General features: G+C 29.9%; 1 protein-coding gene across 1 annotated transcript in view; it reads left to right on the top strand.

Moving 5' to 3' along the window:
* The window catches only part of Vps13D (vacuolar protein sorting 13D), a 64,768-nt gene that overhangs the window by 33,512 nt on the left and 8,185 nt on the right, over positions 1-23,071 (top strand). The window contains exons 20-29 of the mRNA XM_087151620.1: positions 2,294-2,425; positions 4,094-4,184; positions 6,461-6,606; positions 8,368-8,474; positions 8,664-8,829; positions 10,497-10,657; positions 11,193-11,363; positions 13,225-13,349; positions 13,427-13,583; positions 14,334-22,900. Coding sequence (XP_087007746.1) covers positions 2,294-2,425; positions 4,094-4,184; positions 6,461-6,606; positions 8,368-8,474; positions 8,664-8,829; positions 10,497-10,657; positions 11,193-11,363; positions 13,225-13,349; positions 13,427-13,583; positions 14,334-22,900 — 9,823 coding nt within the window. The remainder of the gene's footprint in view (positions 1-2,293; positions 2,426-4,093; positions 4,185-6,460; positions 6,607-8,367; positions 8,475-8,663; positions 8,830-10,496; positions 10,658-11,192; positions 11,364-13,224; positions 13,350-13,426; positions 13,584-14,333; positions 22,901-23,071) is intronic.

The following is a 23,071-nucleotide window of genomic DNA, read 5'->3' as shown; positions in this document are numbered from 1 at the left end:
ATCTATAATTTGAAGTATTATTTGAAATAAATATTTTTTTTATAAATTTTTAAATCCATAAAATCTTATTCCCTCACTCACAGCTTATACCACCTACTAATACAAAAAAAAAAAGAAAGAAAAAAGAAAAAAAACTTATTTCTTACTGAAATATCTATCATTTTCTTGTTCAGATGTATCTTTTAAAATTAACACTTTTAGTATTGTTTCTTTGTGTTAAATTAATTTTAGTCCTTTAATTGGGAATTCTATTTAGCAAAAATTTGAAATTCATAATTCATGTCATTCCGTCACTCATAGCGATTTAGAATGTTTCAGATCTATGGCATTATTTGGGTAAAAACAATGCTTATGTTCTTATGAAAAAACTGCAAAAATTTCAGTAAATCGGAGAAAGTTTTTCAGTGTATAAATAGAAATGGAATTAAGCTGTCACACTCATTCTCATTTATAGATATGAACTTCAAAAGCAAATTATGTAATTTTCTCATTCTCTCACTGTGAGAAAGTGACACTTTTGATACTTAATTCTAATCCTTTTAAAGACTAGTTTTAAAATATTTTTTTTTCACTTTGTTACTTTGTAAAGCAGTTAAGGACTGACTAATACTTTTATTTATTTATGAAAATTATTAATTTAAGCATGTTTATTACTCAAATAATTCTTCCACACGATGTTATCATTTCCTTACTTACTTTTATAAAAACTTTTGATTTTTTTTTTAAATATTAAGCAGACCTGTTACGTTTATTTTATTTATTTATTTATTTTTTTTTTTATCTTCTATCTTACTACAGGAAATTAAAATTTCTGAAATTTTTTTTTCTTGTTGTCACTTCCTGAAAATAGCCTATTTTTTGAAAACTACGATGATAATTGTAGTTTTCTTAGAACATGAGTTACTTTTCTTCTTTTTTTACTTTTTATGATAATCTTTAAAGTTTTTTATGAGTAACTATTAACATGATTACTTTTACAATTAATTTCTACTAGATCATTAAAAAAATGTTGCAAACGCCTTATAACTGTAACTATTTTTAGTTACCTGTCTTTAACTTTTTTAGTAGTATTCCCACGGGTAGAGTTACTTATGTTGCACGACAAAATTAATGGTGATTACAAATATTCCACAGCTATTGTAAAAAAAAGCAAAAATCAGTTGTTAAGCCAATACCTGTTTTCTAATTGATAAATGAAATTGCAACAAAAATTTTTATTTTACTACTTGCATTAATAAACTGTAAACCTACACTATGCAGGCCTCCCACAGGTCAGGCAGGAAAGGGAAAACCTGCCAGGGAATTTTATTTTAACTCCAAAAATCAGGGAATAGTCAGGGAAAGTTGCAATTTTGTACAAAATAACCTTTTAAATTCTTATATCATGTCTAGAAAATAACTAATCTTAGAATTGTCAGTAAATGTAATCAGTTATTGAGATATTCAAGTTAAATAATTCTAATATCTATTATAATTATTTGTTGTAAAATTTTCACATTTTAGTCAAACTAACATGTTTCCATCCTCATTCAATGATTTTTTTCTGACAAAATCTCATACTTGGCATTACGAATAAAAATATTAACGTTTTCTGATGCAAAATTGCATGATATAGATAAAATTTGATTTGGATTTTCATTGAAATTTACCTGATATACTCGGAAAAGTCAGATAATTTTTTTGTGTGAATTTGAGTAGGAACAATGACTGTGGGTATACAGTTTTTGTTATTTTGTCTTTTTAAAACTTTTGTTCTTAACAAGGCAAAAAGAAAATTATGAAGTATGCAACTAACATTATTTTTTGAGGACATTTGAATTTTACTTTACATGAGAGGAAAACTGTAGTAACACATAGTTAGGTAACCTATGATAATGTTACTCTAAGTCATAAAATATCTACTATTAGGAATATTTTATATATATTTTTATGTTGACTATGTGTTACTATGTTAAATACAAAATTTATTTAATATAAGTGCCCTGTATCTGTTGCTGGGATACATACTTGGGAAATTTCTTTGAATGTTTATTTTAAATGTTGTTAAACAGAAAAATGCTTTCTTCTATTTATTATTTAAATAAACATTGAATAAATATAAAAACAAATCCAGAATTGCCATGCTCTGAAGTAATCCTATTTAACATTTTGTGAATGTATTACTTTTTTTCTGTTTGGAGATGTGTTAATTTTATTTTCTGACTTGAAATTATTACATTTTAAATCCCATTATATTTATTTAGCCAATTAAATTTATTATATTTGTTAGCATATTAAAACAATCTTTTGATAGGTACACCTTAGAATTAAGCAATATCCAGGTACTAGTTAGTCGACTGAAAGATAACTGGAAATTCGCTCAGCTACGTGGAACTAGTACAATGCACATACTGGATAGGTTTTCTATCACAATTCATACGGAAAGGTAAGTTTTTATTTTCGTGTTTTCTTCTTAAAAACCGCGTTAAGAGATTTCTTTATTGTTATTATTATTTAATTGTAATTTTTTTTTTTTTTAAATAAACTTAAGAACTGATTGACGCAGAACACATAGCTAAATAAATTTTATGGACAATTCCAAAAACCAACAAATAAGAACGTACATAAAGGAAAGGTCAATATATTAAAATGCTTACAAGTGATTTTTTTGTACAATTGCCATATATCCTATATTTTTAATTATGATAGCAAATTTCTTTTTGTTGTGTACATAAATCGACTACTGAATAAACCAAACATGAAAATGTCTCAAATTAAAACTAAACTATAAACAAATATTAAGTGTGCTAAGTTTCCTCCAGTTTAAAATATTTAACATTGTTCTCTCTAAATATGATGTATTTGCTCTCAAATAAATATGATATAACATACCCTCTCAAATAAAGATGCATTAGCACAGGCTGTGAGGCAACCAGATAATCAGGAGATAAAACTGATTTTAATTTTTCATTTTAAGCACCTTTTTCTTGCTCTCTATTTTGTTAAACATTACTTTCATGAGCAATATTATGCAAAAAAGAAAAAATTCAAGGACTCAAATGAAAGAATATAGGATAATCAGAAGTTTATTGTATATAAAAAAAGTGCTATATGGTTTGTTTTTTTACAATGTTTTATTTTCAGAGAAGCATACTAATTCTAATTATTCAGAAGGTTATATTAATTATGTTGCATATGAACACATTTCATAATCCTTTACAGTTGCAATAATATTCTTGTTGATATTGCTTTCAAACTAAATAATAGTTTTAAAATAGTGATAACAATATTTATTCACTAATAATTTCACTTATATATTTTACAAATTTACCACTAAAATGCCATCAAGCATGCTGATATTGTTTTTATTTCTAATCCAATTAGCTTATAAAATCAGTTTATTCGTGCGTTAAAATTTTATAGTAAGTTCTTCATTTTTTTTTTTAAAATATGCGTGACAAAAATGTTTACTTAAAAATATAATCATGAAAGGATATTCCAATATTGACTTTAAAAAAAAGATAAAATTTTTAAATTGCTTATAAAGATCAGACAATCTTCAAACAAAAATGATAAAGCATACTATCTTCAGTTAGCATAAATTAAAACTATATGTTAACTAAACTATATATGCTAAATTATAATTTAACTTATTATGTACTCGTTTTTTGTATCACAATGCAGCTATAAATATTGTTTCATGACTTTCCAATAAACTGAAAAGATTTAATGAATTTATCATAAAAAATTTGCAATACAAAAGTTTAGGTAATTTTTTAAACATTTTCCAATAGAAATAGATTAAATATGTTTTGCACAATCTTTTTATTCATAATATATGTTTCACTATTTTTTATTAACATGTATGTTAAATACTTTTTTTAACATCTTACATCATTATCAGTTTTACGTAATACTAATTCAATTAAAGCTTCAAAAATGTATGACCATTTGAAGAATGTTTATAACTATTAATTATTATATTAAAATAATTATCATTAGATTGATTTAATTTATTTTATTTTTTCTATGAAAATTTCAATGTAAAAATAATAGTTTCATGGCTATGTGCTCATTTTAAAGAGTTTATTATTGTAATTTATTATTTTCTTAGACGAATGGTTTACACTCAAGATCCAGAATGGCCTTGTTTAGCTGTGACTGGGAATTTACCGAAACTTATAGTTCATATAAGTGAACAAAAAGTAAGTTTATAGTAAACAGTTTTTAAAAGGGTATTTATAAGTCATTAATTTTAATAATAATATAAGTTAAATGTAATTATTTTCAAAATATTTAGTTTTTGCTAAAACATTTATAAATGTTGACTTGTAAACATTTTCTTTGAAACATGCTTTATGCAATGTATATCTGAAAACATTTAAAACAGAGAAGTTTCTGAATTGCTAGTGACATCAATAATATTGCACACTAAAATATAGAAATTGTAGTCACATTTTAGAATTTTTTAGTGCTTGTAATTTTTTTAATTAAAAAATATAAGAAAGATTTTTTTTTCATAAATCGTAATTTAAAATCTTAAGATGTGCCAAAATCATTAAATATGCTGAGTACATTCACATTTGTTGCTTACCAAACAATTTATGTGCAGCACATCTATAATTTTTTGTGACATTATTAGAATAATTTATTAAAGTAACCTTAAATATATACTTTTATATAAAAAATATTTTAATATTTATTTCGTATCAGTACTTTTTTAGCTGAATAATTTTCTTTTGTTTTATATAAAAAAAAAAGTACTTTAATCTGTGGGGAGAGTAGTTACAGACCATGTCAACTTTCATCTATGAAAAGGTACCCCGACATAGAGTCGAGTTAACATGTCTTATATATTAGTGAATTGTAGTTGTAATTTTGTAGTGGTAGATACGCTACAGTACTCCCCCACCAGAATTATATCTGTGATAGAATTCGATGAACGAATACCACTAGTTGATTCATTGCTTTTTGTGAGAAGCCGGGAGAGCTGTATTAAGATCACCGTACTTTTTGAGTGCTGAATGTGAGAGGTGTATTAACTTCACGGCCATAGTCGCTCCTGTGTTGCCTTTTAGCAGTCGATTGTATGCCGACGTTGTGTGCTCGAGACTGAGTAGTAACAGTGCGAGGAGGTGGATTTTGTCACAGTCACAAGTAGCAAGTCAACTGTTCAATGTGGATCATTCATCGAAGTAGGCGTGTTCATATCGAAGTAGGCGTTACTGCCAAAGTAGGCGTGTTCACATCACGTCCGGGTCACCAATGTGGGGAGAGTAGTTACAGACCATGTCAACTTTCATCTATGAAAAGGTACCCCGACATAGAGTCGAGTTAACATGTCTTATATACTAGTGAATTGTAGTTGTAATTTTGTAGTGGTAGATACGCTACAAATCTATTAAAAGCATTTTATCTTATAGTTTGATATATGAAATATATGAGATGTCATATTTTTTAGTGAATATGTACAAAACTGTCTATTTAATTGAAAAATGCTTCATTTTTCTCTAATACAATTTTCCCAGTGAGATTTCAATGCATAGATGCCTGTTTTAGAGAAATTCTAATTACTAAAATCAATAAACTATGATGTCTAATTTTTCAGACTGTCTTAATTTCTATACTGTTTATCTCTTTAAAACTGTTTTAAATGTTTTAAAAATAAAAGCCGGTTGGCAAAAGATGTGATGAATATGCTTGGTGAATCAAAATTTCATTGAAAAATGGGATAGCAATCATGAGCAAACGTTCAACTCTACCTGCTCATTTTGCTCTATTAGTTCATACAGTACTCACTTATCCAATTTTCACCTGGACAACTTCAAAAATGTGTCCCAATATTGTTTTATAAACAACATTCATTCTAATAGCAATTTTTTGGAGATAACAGTTGTATTCGTTTTTCCTAATACTTTCAGAGCATCATTTTTCACAGAGGTTTGATCTTCTACACGGTTTGTTTTGTTAGGAAAAATCACCAAAATTAGGTTTTTCAAACTGATACTGTACTTTTCGAACATTAATAGTATTCTCCCTCCAAACGCCTTGTTTATGTTGCATGTAACTTTTGCAGCATTATTACCAAGTTTATACTCAAATAAAAAAAAATTCAATCATCAGTTGAATTCATATCCAAAAGTTCATGTTCCATCCAAAATTCAAAACAAACTGCAAAATAGCACACTTTTGAAAAATTCTTCTTTGATGAAATGTGATTCAGGTTATGGATAGTACGACTATAAACGAAGTTATACCAAAAACAAAAGAATCAGGAGAACAAACATTCTCATATATATATAAAATCTAATATTTTATGTACTCCAACCTAATATTGTCTAATATTCTTACCTCTGAATTGTTATTACTGTGATTTTTTTATCCAACTTTGTTGAACAAAATACTTTTATATTCGTTTCATGTTATTTTTATTGTAATACTTTATTATAATACTTTATTGTAATATTTTATTCTCATTTAGGTAAATGCACTTCAATCTTGTGTTGATATTATGAATTCAGCTTTAATTTCTAATTCATTAAGTTCCTCATCAAAAACATCAATTAATACATGTTGTGAAACACCTGAATATCAAGAGGCAAAGAATGATAAAGAACGAAAAGAAGGGTGAGATTTTTATTTTTAAATAAAGATCATGATAACTTTATTTTTTTTAAAAAATAAGTTAACTATTTAATTGTTAATAATAGTTAAGAATAATAGTATTATTCTCAAACTATTCTCTAATTGTATAAAAAGTTAACCATTTTATTAATATTCAATAAAATAAAAATAAATATTTCATCTTACAATTGTGTGTCAATATTGATATATAGTTTATTTTAAGATGAATAGTAAATGATTTTAGTATAAGTCTTGTAAACTATTTCTTTTATTAGACGTAATATCAAAATGATAGTTTTGTTTTATGTTCTTGTGTATTAGTTGTTTTACATAACAATCCAAGACATAATGTAAATGCATTAACATAAATGTTTAATGCACTAATGTAATGTGACACTAGCATAAATGTTTTATAATTCATTAAAAAATTTTGAATTATTTTACAATGTGGATAAAGAATTATTACTTTAGTTGTTGGCAGTTTTAGATTTGTAGAAACTAGCTCTTCTGAATCTAAAGCAGATAATATGAATTTTAGAAAAGAATTATTGCAGCAAATTTTTGGTTTTTTACTATTTGCAATCTCATTTATTACAAAGTAAAACAAAAATTCAACTTCACTAGGTATAGATAAAATCTGTAATCTATCTTCAAAAATGTTATCCTGTTGAGAAAAAATCCTTGACAGTTCTTGATAAAGTTATTAGAGTTATTTTTGGCTCTGTTTTGGATGTTAATTACTAGGGAAAAAAATGCAACTTTGAATTGTATGAGATTTATATTTGTTGGGGACATTATGAAACCAATTTAATTGAATAGAATAAAACTATCTAGACATTTTTTAAAATGAATTAAAAACAAATAGTATTGGTGATCTTATGACTCCTATCTGTAGAAGATTAAGAGTAAGACCTAGAAAGTGTTAAAAGTACTGGATTAAGATCTTGCCGTACTCCAAACAAAAAACTTACGATTAATTTTTAGAAAGAGGGTGAACAGAACTGTAAGAAACATTTGAAGGTCTGGGCTGACCAGGGGGTATGGATCCTGTGTTGCATTAATGCTAATGATGGCTTTGTCGTTATGACTAAGAATTTAAGCAAATTTTAATTTTTGTGATTACACCAGTGTTCTATTAGTACTGAAAAAATCATGATGCAATCCAGTGTAAGAGCAGAATTTTTTTTATTTTTAAAATCCTAATTGCAGTTGTGTGTGTTCATTTCTTTGATCATAATATTTCAGGCCTTTTTAAAACTTTACCAATGTATCATTGGTTTAAATGTCAATAATATAACCATTCTATTTCATTTTATGTGTGTTCACTTCTTTGATCATAATATTTCAGATCTTTTTAAAAACTTTACCAATTTATTATTGATTTAAATGTCAGTCATATAACGATTCTATTTCATTTTTCATAAGTGTTGTTATTCATTCGAAATATTGATATTTTATTGTGTTTACGAAAAAAGTCACATAATTATTGTCGAAATTTATATATTTCTTTTTCATATGTGCAATTTAGTAAACAAATATTTGAAATTTAAATCAATCTGTCTTAAATATTTAGAAATATTTCTTTAACAAATTTAATATGTTAAAAATGTGTCATTACTCAAAAGAGTTGAAGAAATAATTAAATATGCAATATTGATAAACTTTGAACATTACTTTCAACAGTAAAAAAATATATATTTCAAAAATATTAAAGTAATAACAGTACTTTATTATTATTTTAAGTAAATATAAAATTTCTTGTAGTACCTCAAAAGAATTAATGGATACTCATCATGATGTTTGTGAAAGCTCTTTGCTTCTTCTAATGGAATTTTGCATCGATCAAATGTCTTTTGATGTCCAAAGTAGAGGTAAGATCTCTAAAAATACTTTATTATAAAATTTTTAATTAATTAAATTTTATAAAATAATATTAAAATTAAAATTATCAAAAATTTATAAAATTAAATTTAATCTTTTAATAAAAAGGGAATTATTGTTTTCTTTTATTATTTTCATCTCTTTTATGTATTAGTTTTTTTCCCAAATTTTTTTTATAGGTCATAGTGTCGCAGAGCTACAAGTGACTGGTGTAAGAACAACAGTTTCCAAACATCCACATCATATTTCTCTTAGTTTATGTGTTCATAGTTTACTCCTTGTTGATGCCTTGCAGACATATGGTCCTGATTTTGAGCTGTTGTTAGCATCTCATAAGCATTTGAGGTAAATATTTTCAGATGTTGAGATGTAGTACTTTTTGCTTGTTGTATATTCATTGAATCAACAGTTAGTAAAGGTTTTTGTAAAGCATGTGTCTTTTAAGTTTTTTTTTAGAAACATTACGCAATTAAACCAGGTTAGATAGTTAAGAGATACTGTAGGAACTATAATCTTGCTAAAAAATACTCTGTAATTTTTAATACTACAATTGAAATTTAGAAATTATTTTTCTTACAGCAGAGAAAGATGCCACAACCGGTATCCCTGCAATCAGCGAATTTTCCTTTTTAAATTCTGAGCAAAAGGTTTAAATTAAATGCTAAGTACCTGCAAAATCTTGTGAAATCACTTCCTAACTGAGTTCAGGCAGTTATCAAGTCCAATGACAAAGTTATACAGTACTAAATGGTATACATAATGTTATGTCCAATGAACTTGATAAATTCTATTTTTGATAAGATTTTTCGTGTCGTGCCTTATAACAATAATTTATAATTTTATTAACAGAGTTGTCAGTTCTTTATTCCTATTTAGAAATTAAAAAATTATTTGGATCATTACAATGAAATAATATCTCATGATTTTTTGGGTACAGAAATGTAACTAATGCTGAAAGAGGCAAAATGAGTGCACACAGTTATCAAGTCAAATAACGAAGTTACACGGTAGTAAATGATACACCTGATCTTTTGTCCAATCAACTTGATAAATTCTATTATTCATAAGATTCTTCATGTGGTGCACTGTAATGATAATAGATAATTTTATTAACAGAGTTATCAGTTTTTTACTCATATTTATAAATTAAAAAATTCTTTGGGTCATAACCATGAAGTAGTGGGTCATGATTTTTTACTGTTCAAAAATGTAACAAATGCAGAAATAAGAATGATAATATTTACTATCAAAGTTGTACTCATTCAAAAGTTTTACTCCAACAAATGTATTTACAGAAACCTAAAAAAAATGACAATTGGGTATAATATGAAAAAAGCACAACTACTTCCACTTACTAGGAATAACATTTACCTTTTAGTTTAATTAATAAACTGAGTTTTAAATATGTTTACTAAATTCATAAACTTCGGTAAAACAACAATATAAATTATTTCCAAAGGAACTGGACTAATACAATTCCAACCTGGCGAGTAGCGACTTATAAACAAGACATTTCGTTTGATGCTTTTACTTGTTGCTAGAAATCAGGTTCGCAGAAAATGCTGTTTACTAGTTAAATTTAGTAGGAATAACACGATCTGTGACGTAGGCTATAGTATACCCAATTCAAAAATATTTATTTTTCCTGCTGTTTAAAACCTTGTTTAAATCATAATTTTTAGCAGATAGTAAGTTATTACCCTTTATGCAACATATATATAATATTCATGTCGTTATAAAATTCTTAAATATTTTGTTGTTTTCTTTATTCTTTAACCCACTCGTGGTTTAGTAAATGGGCAAAATTATAATGTTTCTCTTCAATGGCTAGGTAATAAAATGGGAAAATCTACGGGTTAAAATACGACTTTATATGAGCAGAACAGTCAATGGGTTAAATTTGAATTTTCAACTATGACAAAAAAATAAAACATTAAAGAAATTTCCTTTTTGTTTGATGATTTGCCATTAAGTTGAATTATATTTGATTTAATTGATAATATTTTTTCCAGCATGGACAGCACTAGTGGTAGTTTAAGAGATAGTGAACCTAATTCTCCAGCCTCACCTGGCAGTCCTGATGCTATAAATTCACCTAGTTTCTCTACTTCTGATCAAACATCCCCTGCTGTATTATCTGCTGCATTAAGTAGTCTGAAATCATCCAGAACAGGTTTGTAACAGGTTCAAGCAAAATTTACCAAGTACTACTAATGAAACAAATATTTTTTTCATTAGTAGTATTTCATATTATTAGTAGTAGTGTTTGTATATATGCATCATTTTTAATCATCATTTAAAAAACTGAAGAATTAGGTTTCCAGAAATATTTTTACCTTTACTTTCTACCTACCTGCCAACTCGGAAGTTTTACCTCTATACGATATTAAAAGTTATAATGAAATGACAATTAATTAATCAAATGTTTTTAAACTTTCACCGGACTAAAATTAACTTTTCAGCTTATTCATAAGATCTTGTGATAAATCAATAAATTATTTAAATATTTTGGTTGTCAATATAATTTTTATTTAAATGTAAAAATTATATTATAACACAATAATGCTACCACTTTGAACATTTGAGATAAAATTCCAGCTAAAGCAGGGAATGTTGGCATATCTGCTGTTATATATTAAATCTAAGTTTTTATAATGTATTTAAATATTGCATATATTTTGTTAACACAAATTTCATTTTTAAAATAGCTGATTACTCAAAAAAATGGTTTTCATCTCTAAGTGTTCCCAAAACTGAGCAATATGTATCAGATGCTTTGATAAAAATGGAGTTCAATTGGATTGAATCACCATCCGAGTCAGGCAAACAAGAACTTTTACAGATTTCTAATATACAATTTAACAACTTAGATATTATAGGTAAGTATTTTATATTTTTAAATAATTTCTGTTCTGGTTATAAATATGATTGAACATTTACTGTTTCTTGAAGAAAAAAAAATTATAAAACCTCAATGAAGCAGTTTAACTGTTAAAATACATTTAAATTATGTACATAAAGTAATGATATGCATAAGTAATGATATAAGGATTAAATTATATAAAATAAGTGTATCAATATGAAGGGTTTTTTGTTATTATACTCATCATTATCTTATGAAGTGTTTTGAAATTACTTTCATTATTTTTTGTTATCAAATTTTAGAAATTGATAAGTTATTCATCTTCATGTATACAAATTGGAAAAATTTAAGGCAAGAAGATTTATATAAGATGTTTTTGAAAAAACTGATATTTCCGAGAGGAAAATCCTATTTAACTATTCAACATTGATTTATTTTGCTAGATTATTAAATTTCCGAGGTCTTTGAGAATGAATGTAATAAGTGATAGATCTTGAATGTTTTTTGAAATGGAAGAGGGTTCCAATTGCACTTGACGAGAAATGTTCTACAAGTTTCCTTAAAAAACTTGTGTTTTGGCAGAAAATTAAAGTGTCAAAATTGTGAATACTATGACGTGGAAATTTAAATAATTGCTAGGTATTTATAAATTTTACCAATTTTAAGTTTTCAGACTATAAATTAAGGTAAGAAATAATCTTCATCTCCCTTGTCAGCGTATAAAATTAAAAAATTAATTTATTCAAATTCACAAAAATGTTTCTTAAAACTCTTATCCTACCGCCTCTTTGTTTGTTATTGTTTCTTATTTATTTTCAAGACAATAGAATTTTTTATTTTATTTCCAATGAGGGGGGGGGGGAAACAATAAAAGTCAACAAAGAAGAACAATAAACATCAGAAGGAATTACAAGAAGTGAAATAAAAACCAAAGTCATTTCCCCAGAAGCTCTCTCTCACGCCAATATTTAGCAGTCTCGTAGTCAAGTCCGAGTGACCAACAGCAATGGATATGTTCTCGGTTCATAGGTTCTTTAGAATCACATGGTCGCAGTCAGGATGGTCATATATATATATATGTAAGTGATTAAAGTGTTCTCCCAGGCAGTCGTGACCTGTTAGGAGACGAATGATGGCTACAGCTACTTGGCAAGGCTTGTCTGGTATTGCCTCTAAATTTACCACACTCCAGTTCTTATTCTACATACTATCTCCTAGCCAAGAATAGATATTCATTTTCATTATGCATTTTAAATATAGTTTTATGGAGTGGTAGGAGAGTCCAGAGCAATTTGGTTGAATCAACTGAGTGCCCTTTCGAGCAAGGAAGTCCGCCTGCTCGTTACCGTAAATGCCACATTGGCTGGGAATCCACCGGATGATAACGCTAAGAAAATAGAATATTTAATAGAATATTTATTCAAGTGAATGCTAGTTTATCAAATAGAACTTTAAGTCTTAAAACATTAATCTTATAATTCATCTTGCATCTTCTTATAATAAAAAAAGGTAAAAGTGGATGGAAATACAATAAATCTCTGTTAGAAACTGGAGGGATTTTGGAATGATTAAAATAAATAAGGTAATTAATGAAATAAGATCTACACATAAATGTGTTAATTTTTTAATGGTGTCTTTTCCATTTTAAAATTTTCTACATTAGGATCTATACCATTCTGGGTTACTTTATCCTTCATGGTGGGTCGCCAAAACGTGGCAGACAAAGACTAAATCATTATTTTTTTCGAATTTGCTATTTGTTTGACCATGCTAAGTTATTTTCAGTTGAATTATTTTCATATATTGAAAAGTAACTTTTGCTCCCCCTGTTTTGTTAGACATAATCATAAAAAAAATTATTTATTGTGTTTACACAGCAAACCAGGAAACAATTGTTGAACTGATAGATTTTGTGAAGCGTATAGCTTTGGAAAGAACCAGAAAGACAACTACTGAGAAGCTGTCACCGACAGTAGGTTTATATAAACCAATAAATGATGAAGTAAGGGATATTTGAATCTACTATGTTATTCATTTGATAATTATGCCTATACAATACTTCTATTTAATATTTTATAGACTTCCTCAGGATATAATATATCAAGAACAGAAGTGACTTTTGATTTTCATCGTTTAAATATTCTCCTCTTACGAGCTGTGACTCACAGGCAGAGTACTCTGGGACAAAAAGTTGCTACTGCGACAATATCAGCTGCTAGAATTCAAGCCACAATAGGTAAACTGCAAAAGTTTCACTCTCAATTTTAAATATATTCTCTTTTATAAAATGTTTTTCTAAAAAAATTGCTTAATCTTATGAAGTAAAATAAAATTTTGTAACTATATTTTTTGATGTTAAGATTTAGTTAGTATTAGACCCGAATTTACAACATTTCAGTGAAAAAAAATTATTTTTTCCTAGAACTATCAGCTTTATTTTAGATCTGATCTAATTTATTGTTTTATGAAATAGTTGATGAACAAATTACTCATAAATATAAATCTTTTGGATAATTTTGTCATAGTGTAAAAAGTATTTAAGCTAGTTGAATGGTCACTTTTTTAAAATAAAATAAATGTTTTTAAAATGCACTGTAAAATTTCCATTTTGTTAAAAAAAAAAATCTGAACTGTATAATATATTTTTTTAAATTTTTACTAAGTTTCATAGCTTGTAAATTGTTATTACAGACTAATTTTAAAGTCTTATTATTTCAAAAAGAAAATTAGTTATTGCTGTTATTTACACATGAAACTTTATTATTTTCCTTAGTTATTTTTCAATTAATTAATTTTTATTACTAAGTGCATGGTCTGGAAATAATTTTAACTTCTCTATCATAATTGAGCAGTAAATTTTCTATAGTCTAGCTATTCTATATTGTAAATGGTTGAAGTTACCATTACTTGGTTTTTAGATGAAAAATGCAGATTTTTATTTAAATGAATTTGAAATATGATTGTGATTATTATAATATCGTTTTAGGATCTGTGATTGATATTCAAGGTTCATTAGGTGGCCTTCAAGTTCTGGATTTAGTTACAGAAAATACAAAACATCAAAAAATCATTAGTATAGGTTATGATCCATTAACTGAACAGCCAATGGACATTTTAAATCAACTGGAACAAGAAATGTACAGGCCATTAACCCATTTAACTAGTTTAGAAGAGCCACAGCATGCATTAACGTTTTCAGTTCGAAGAAGTGACTGTGCGGACAACAGAAGTAGTGATTCTCCTATAAAGAAATATGACATAAAACAAGGTTATTTGGACATAAAATTACGTATGGCATCACTTTGTTACACTCATTCACCAAGGCTTTTGTATGAACTTTCCTCTTGTGCAACAGAATTTAAATCATACATGCGTTCCTTGGCAAGTTCTATTAAAAGTGCTGCTACTGAAGTGGCAATGGGCATTGTTTCAAAAAGGACAGATTCTATTAGTGCATCAATACATGGTAAAATGCCTGAAAATCTTAATGTTTCTAGGACTCGTCTTGAAAGCAGTGGTGAGGATGCGTTGGATGATATATTTGCCCCAGAAGAAGAAAATCTTGTGGTAGATACAAAATTAGATATTCTTTTGCAGACTCCAGTTGTTGCGTTTCCTTCATCATCTCAAAGTGCTGATGTTCTTGTTGCACATCTTGGACGGATTTCCATTCAAAGAGGAATTTCTGAACTTCCGAATAAGAGGCAGTTCTCCACACTTTTGGGTTCATTAAGTGAAGATAATACTGTTCTTATAGAAATACGTGACATGAATGCTCATTTTGTAAACATAGAACAAAAAGCATGCTTTTTACCATCAGTTAAGAAACATCCTCATGAAATCTTTCTCACAAGCTTATCAATCAAAGATCTTTATGCCTGCGATGACAAAAGCCAGTTTATAGTTCATGATACAATCATGGAAATTGCTGTGAATTCTAGTGAACAATCTCCATCCCAAGATAATTTACAAATTCCTTCTGGCTTACTCGAAACATTTAAAAGTATTAAGCGTAAACAAAATGATCTTGAAACCAGGCTTGAAGTCATAGGACGTGTTGTCAGCCCCTTACGTGTGGTTTTAACTAAACGTCAGTTTCAAAAAATGATGAAAGTGCTAGATAACTTAACATTTATAGAAGATCTTTCGTTTCCAGCTGAAAGTGATGTCTCTTCAATGCTTAGTTCATTTTCTCCTGATAAAATCCTGTCTCTTGCAGAGATGCATGACCCTTCTCTGAATGAGCTAGCACATAGGCCAATCAAGGTGACGTTTGAGTTGCCAGATCTTATAGCTGAACTGAGAGGTGATATGTGCAATAGGGAAGAAGGCATTGTCAGTTTAACATTCCAAGAGTTTATGTTAGAATATCAAGCTGAAGAAAAGTATGAAGCAACACTTCAAGTTACTTTGCAGACCTTTCTCATGGAAGATTTAAGGTGCATGGATGTATCCCGAAGTTGTTATCTCATGAGTTCTGTAAATCAAAGTAAGCCCAGTTCTTGCCAAGTGATGACAAAATCAAATTTTATTTCTGTTTCTTGCCCTAGCTTAACAGATTGTTATTCTTCAATGTTCTATAACACTTCTTCATCATCTCTCCCTGACAAACTTTGCACTCAAAACATGTTTAATTTAAGTTCATCTCGAAAATTATCAGGAAGCCATGCTTATCAACGATCAAAACCTAAACTAGAAGATAGTTACCCATCAACACCCCCTCCTTCACCTACAAATTCTGAATTTAAACCACCCTATTTTCATGATGCTTTAGTTTCTATTAAAGTCAAATTAATTGATAAAAACTCACCTGTTTTTGCTACCAAATACAATCAGACCAGTCGGTTTATCGACATTGATTTCAATAGTTTGGATATAGTTCTTAACTTGCAAACTTGGGTAATGGTTCTAGATTTCTTAGATTCTTACAATGAAATGGATAAGCTAGTAACAGAGAAAGGTGTTACTAATTTTAAGAGTAGCAAAATCAGCGAAAAAAAGAATGAACAAAAACCGCCTCTTGAAAGTCATAATTCTGAAATTAGACTCAAAGTGAAAAGTTTAACAGTTGTTTTAAATAAACCAGAATATAAACTTGCTAGTGCAAACATCTCAAATTTCACTTGTGATACATCAGTTCGTAATAATACACTTACAATAAATGGAACTCTTGGGCATGTTTCTTTAAGCGATTTATCTCCGCATGGATATTTATATCCTGAGAAATTTGTTACCACAGGTTCTGAAGCACTGCATTTTCATGTATTTAAATATTCCAACACAAACTCTGGCCTTCCTAAAGATTATGACCTTAGCGTGAAGTGCCAAATGAGCTCAGTACAATATGTACACACCCAAAGATTTCTAACTGAAGTTACTACATTTTTCCGCCATTTTAATGAAATGCAAGAATTGATTAAAAGGATACAGCTTGCAGCATCAGGCGCTGACATGGACTCTTTTAATGCTAGAGGAACTCGGGTTCTTTTAGATATTACTGCTGGATCTCCTGTTATCGTTATTCCACAGAGCTCAACTTTAACTGATGTTTTGGTAGCCGATTTGGGCAGAATAAGTGTTTCCAACACTTTTCTTATGTTTGGAAGTAAAGGCACTATAAGTCATTATCGACAAAGTATTTATACCAATGACACCAATATTAAGGACATTAGTCACGGACTGAAGAGGTACACTGTTGGAACCAGTCGAGAAAGCCCAATGATACTTGAGCGCCCTAATATTTCTGAATGCTTATTAGATGTCATTAATGTTGAGCTCTCAGACATGGATTTGTATTCAGCAGTACATATACCCTGCAATCACAATAAAAAAAGAGATTCAATCCAGGATAAGGATTTACTATTTCCTTCTTTTATAATTAGAAAACAGGGAACTGATTTGCTTCAGCAAAAATTTGCTCTTAAAGTTCAAATTGAGAGAAACTTAGATTCTTACATTAGTCACCAAGCACCGGATTGGGCTATTGAGGGTACTGTTTCTTCAGTTTATGTTACACTTGATAACAAACAATATAGACTCATTTTTGGTGTGCTTAATCAGAATTTAGGAGAAGCATTAGAAGAATTTACTTATGATACTTATAAAGAAAGTGAGCAATTTGTATTAATGGACACTGAAGAAAGTGCTTGGACAACAATGTCTATAAATATGGATTTAGTGAATGTGTCATTAGAGCTCATCAGAAATGACGGAATTGTAAATAAGCCTGGGGATTGCTCATTGGCAAAATTTGATTTCATTAAATCTCGTTTATCATTTGAAGCCTATTCTGATGGTAGTCGTGACATTGATTTAGTGTCCAACATGATTCAAGTTCTAGATATCAGATATAAAGATGCACCTGTGAATAGTCGCCCCAACGTATTTACAAAAGTTTTGCAGCCAACTAATCGAAAAGAAAACAATGGGTCAACCCTTCAAGCTGAACTGCATTATCGAATTACAAATGAATTTACAAGATTTACCATTCTTTTTAATAACATGAGAATAATGGGTGTTTTCGAGTTTATCAGCTCTGTCCTCAATTTCTTAACAATTTCAGCTGGTTCATCCGAAGCAAGCGCTTCTGAAGTTCCACAAAAACCTCATATGACACCTAATCGTCAAGTGCCCAAGCCTCAAACTAATTTTGAAATGAAAATAAATGTTACTGATACTGAACTTGTTGTTGTAGAGGATACTTCAATTTGGGATAGCAATGCTGTTATTGTAAAAACTACTGCTGTTGTTACTTGGAGACCTGAATATTTGGACAAACCGCTTTCTTGTAGTTTGCAAAGCTTAGAAGTGTTTTCATGTATCATTGGTGTTGAAGATGACACAGCGCTTTCAATTATTGATCCTTTAACTGTAAGCATTGAAATCGTTAGCAAACTTAGTTCACCTTTAATTCAGTTAGAATCATCAGAATTACAGCATGTTTTAGAAGTGTCTACACTGCATTTGAATCTTCGTCTTTCATACTATGATATGACAATGTTCATAAAAATATTTGAATCAATTAAAAAGCAAGTAGGGTTTTATTCAAATCCATCTATACAACCACCATCGCCTCATGATGATTCTCCAAATCCAAATATTGAATGCTTAAAAGCTCTTGGCTTCTCTTATAGAGATTGCCAAAATGCTTTGAAAATTTGCAATGAAAATGTGAATGAAGCTGCATTGTGGCTTACTCAAAATGCTTCTCCCCTTGTTGAAACATCCGAAGTTGCATTTGTGAAAAACAATAAAGAAAACGATTCTAAAACTATTAATTTGAGCAGTGCTGAAATTCGCCTTTCATCGTTAAGTCTCTGTATAATTGATGATTGTAGAGATGCTGATGTACCTGTTATAGAGTTAAATTTCATAGATGTTTCCTTTGTACAAAAACTTCAAAACATTTTAGAAGGAAATGGTAACTTTTGCTTCAGTATGGATTATTATAACCGGGCTCTGTCTGGCTGGGAACCAATAATAGAACCATGGAAATGCTCATTGAAATGGAAAATGCAAACTACTCAATCAAAACCTGGGAAAAAGGTTTTTTGTCATATTTCCTCTGTCGATTCTTTAAATTTTAATGTCACTACAGCTTTAATTGAACTTTTCAGAACAGTAAAAAAGAACTGGACCGAGGAATATTTAAATATCAATAATAGAACTAAAGATGCTTCTTCTGAAATGCATAGTCCAGGTTGTTATAGGAGAAGGCTTCCTTTTATGCCATTTGCTCTAAAAAATGACACAGGATGTAAATTATTGTTTACCACGCAAATTATATCAGCCAAGCAACAATCCCTAAGTCTTGAAAATGAAAGCTTGCCTGCCCAAAACAGCAAAGCCTCCTTTAGTTGGACTGAAGTTCTTCCTGGTAATTTAATACCTGTTCCTTTTGAGAGCAGGTCCAAAATTCGTCACAAAGATTCCCATTTACTAAAACTTCATCAGATAATTGTAAAACCTGAAGGATGGCTACCAACAGCTCCTGTATCAGTCGATCGAGTTGGGACGTATTTCAGGCATGCGAAACCCTTAAGAAGTCATTCAGCCTCTATTTATACAGATAAACCACCTGTCAGACTGGTATTTGTTGTTCGTTTGGAAGGTAGTGCTCGGAAACTTATAACTGTTCAGTCATCTCTGTTAGTATCAAGCCAACTTGAAGACACTATTGAATTGAAGCTTGAGAACTCAGGTATGCAGTATGGAGCTCAAAGTCTCAACTTATATCTAGTACCAAAACAAACTTTACCTATACCATTGTCATTTGTGCATGCCCAGATTTGGGCTCGACCCTTGGAAAAATTTGTGGCCTACTGTACTCATAGTGTTACATGGCATCATGTTACAAAACCTGGTGAAATAAAAGGTTCAACTAAGCAATGTAATTCAATTCAGAAAACTACGGAATTTTATAGATTTTTAACCTTAACAAAACGGAGAAAGTTTCCTGTTGAAAAAGAGCACCATTCACCACCGGGATCACATGTAGTAACCATGCATCCAGCTCATAAAATCTTTTTTGTTCCTTCTCTAGAAATCCTTAATTTGCTACCATATGAACTTCACTTTATGATTAAAAATTTTAACATCGCTGGTCTTGTTAAACCTGGAAAAGGCCAATCTTTACATAACATTGATATAAGCAACCAATTTCATTTAAAACTTTTCTTTGAAAATTTCAAAAGAAGTAAAGAAATACCTCTTTCCTCGAGTTCTCGGCATTATCCCTCTCGCATTGAGTTGTGTGATAGTCGCGATAGACTATTGATTCTCAATCTTAGAGTTATAACTTTATCTGGTGGTGGTATTAAATTATTAATTTCAGCACCCTATTGGTTTATCAATAAAACTGGTCTACCTTTGGTCTTTAAGCAAGAAGGTTCATATGGTGAAGCTGCAGGTCAGTTTGAAGAACACGAGTTAGCTCGATGTATGGCACCACTTTTGTTTTCATTTTCGGATCGTGATGCCAGCTCAATGTGCAATGTTAGGGTTGGACGTTCATATTATTCAGATGGAGTCCCACAATGGTGCACAAAATTTGATTTAGAAAAGGGTGTTCGAGTAAGAAGATTGCATCTCTCAAGAAGAGACGGTAGACCAGATTTAGTATTTAATGTTGGTATAGATGTACGTGCTGGTAAAGGCAGATATGGAGATACACATATTGTAACTTTATCCCCAAGGTACCAACTTGATAATAGAACAAGTCATAAGTTAGAGTTCTGTCAGTTATATGGCACGAAAGATAGCTCAAATCTCGTCCTTTCTGCTATGCCTAAATCCAACCTGCCTTTTCATTGGCCCAGAATTGATTTTGATAATTTATTATGTGTTCGCCAACCAGATATTAATAATTGTTACTGGTCAGGGGGATTTCCTATTGATCATATTAATTCATTTCATATTAATATGAGAGATGCTGAAGGCAAATCAAACTTTCTCAGAGTCGAAATAATTTTGCAAGGAGCTACATTTTTTATTATTTTTACTGATGCTGATAGGTTACCTCCACCTTTTCGCATTGATAATCACTCTGAAGTTTCAATAATGTATTATCAAACGAATATAGAAGAAGAAAGACTCAGGACCTCTATTCGTGCTCATTCTTCTTTACCCTATGCATTTGATGCTCCGACTCTGCCCCCATATATTACATGCTGTGCTCCAGGGGGATCAGCTGCTACCTATAACATGAACATTTTTAGAGAGGGAAATCAGTTGTTTTATGAAAACTTTATTTGCATAATTTTTAAAGGTACTTTTCCGGATGATGAATTAAATTTGATCCCTCATAACTTGTCTGGAAAGGAATATGTTTTTGATGTACCTTATGGCAATAAAATAGTAATAAATAAAAGAGAAGCTGGAAAGCGTTCTCAATTGTGGAGGATGACTAGTACAGGTATGTTACAACATGAAGGTTCAAGTCCTCCAAGAGATCCTCATAAACCAAATTCCTGCAATAATTCAAGAATTATGGTACTTGATATTGCCGATATTGGTGCTCAGCCCAATGAATATACCCCACTTATTTTGAGAAAACCTGACCCCCGGAGAATTCACACTCAAACTTGGAAGTTTACATCAGACGGTAGGCTATGTTGTGGATATCCAAATTTGTTTGTTCAGTCTAAAGATGGCTTCAAAGGTCTAAGAAGAGGTACTGAGGTTGTTCTAGGGCCATGCTTGCCAGTAAGTTATGTCACTCTAAGCAATGGTATACCAATTGAACAAGCCATCTCTCGACGTAAACTTAGATCAGGATCTGGAGTTCTAACAGTGAAAGTAATTCCTGATGGCCCAACTAGAGTTCTTCTGATAACTGATTTCAAAAGACAGCAAGTTGTTTCAAAAACATCATCTGCATCCGAATGGGTGGTTGTTGAAAACGAACAGACGAAGAAGCCATCAGATAATAATTTAACTCATTCTCAGAGCTCATCTACGGCTAAAGAAAAATATGGTGATATGGAAATTCAAATTTGTTTTGAGTTGTCTAGAGGCTTGGGCTTATCATTAACCAATCATCTAAGTGAGGAACTAATTTATGTATGGCTTCATAGTATCATGGTGGAATATAATAAAACTGCATTGCATCATACTCTGGGTGGAAGCATTAAAGATTTTCAAATAGATAATCAACTAAGAGATGCTGAGAAGCCTGTTATGCTATATGTCACTCAGCAAAGTAAGTCTGATGATGAAAGGCATCTTCCAGCTTTGCATTTTACTGTGCAAAAGATGTGCACTCCCTTGATAAATGCAGAAATATTTAAGCACTTAATTGTGACCCTGAAAAATTTGTCAATACATTTGGAGGAAAGACTTGTTTTGAAATTAGTTCAGTTTGCTGGATTCTATCTATTTGAATCTGGTGAAGAAGAGACTGATGAAAACGAAGGTCAAAGTCAGAGAAACATTGCCGAATCAATGGCCTATGAGAAACGATATTATTTCAGTACTTTGAAACTGTGTTTGCAGCAAATAAAATTAAGTGTTCTTACAAGTAGTAATCTCCAGTCAGACTTACTTCAAGTAAAGAAAAAAATGAAACTTCGACTTATACGATTTGAAGATGCATTGATTGAGCTAGATTCGTTTTTGAGAGTGCATCCATTTGAAACATTTGACTTTTTAATTGACAGCATCCTTGAGCACTACAAGGAAGAGTTAAAAAGCCAAGCGGCTAGTATTCTTGGTGCAGTTGACTTTTTGGGTAATCCTCTCGGACTTGTTAATGATGTGTCTGATGGAATTTCTAAACTTATCCATGAAGGAAATGTTGGTGGCCTTATTAAAAATGTCACTCATGGTTTGTCAGATTCTGCTGCCAAACTTTCTGGAAGTTTGTCTGATGGTCTGGGATTAGTTTCAATGGATGATAAGCATGAAAAAATAAGAAAACAAATAAAGCAACAAAGTGTGATATCAGGAAATGATCATCTTATGGCTGGGCTGAAAGGTTTAGGTTTTGGTCTAATTGGAGGAATGACTAGTGTATTCACACAGACTTATGAAGGAGCTGTGCATGAAGGTGTTCAGGTGTGTATTTTTCAAATAATATGAAATACGTATTCAGTGCTTATTTTTTTAGGTCCTTAAAACCAAAATCATTGGTTCATTTTTTGCTTAAACTTGTGGAAATAAACTTGTTTTTGTTTAACTTGATTTTGTGTTAAATTTTTTTGGACTAATTATAGAAAATAATCTTAA

Source organism: Parasteatoda tepidariorum, chromosome 9, assembly GCF_982258835.1.
Source record: "Parasteatoda tepidariorum strain Cologne lab strain chromosome 9, Ptep-v5.0, whole genome shotgun sequence".
Taxonomy (NCBI): Eukaryota; Metazoa; Arthropoda; class Arachnida; order Araneae; family Theridiidae; genus Parasteatoda; species Parasteatoda tepidariorum.
This window is presented reverse-complemented; position numbering and strand designations above follow the sequence as displayed.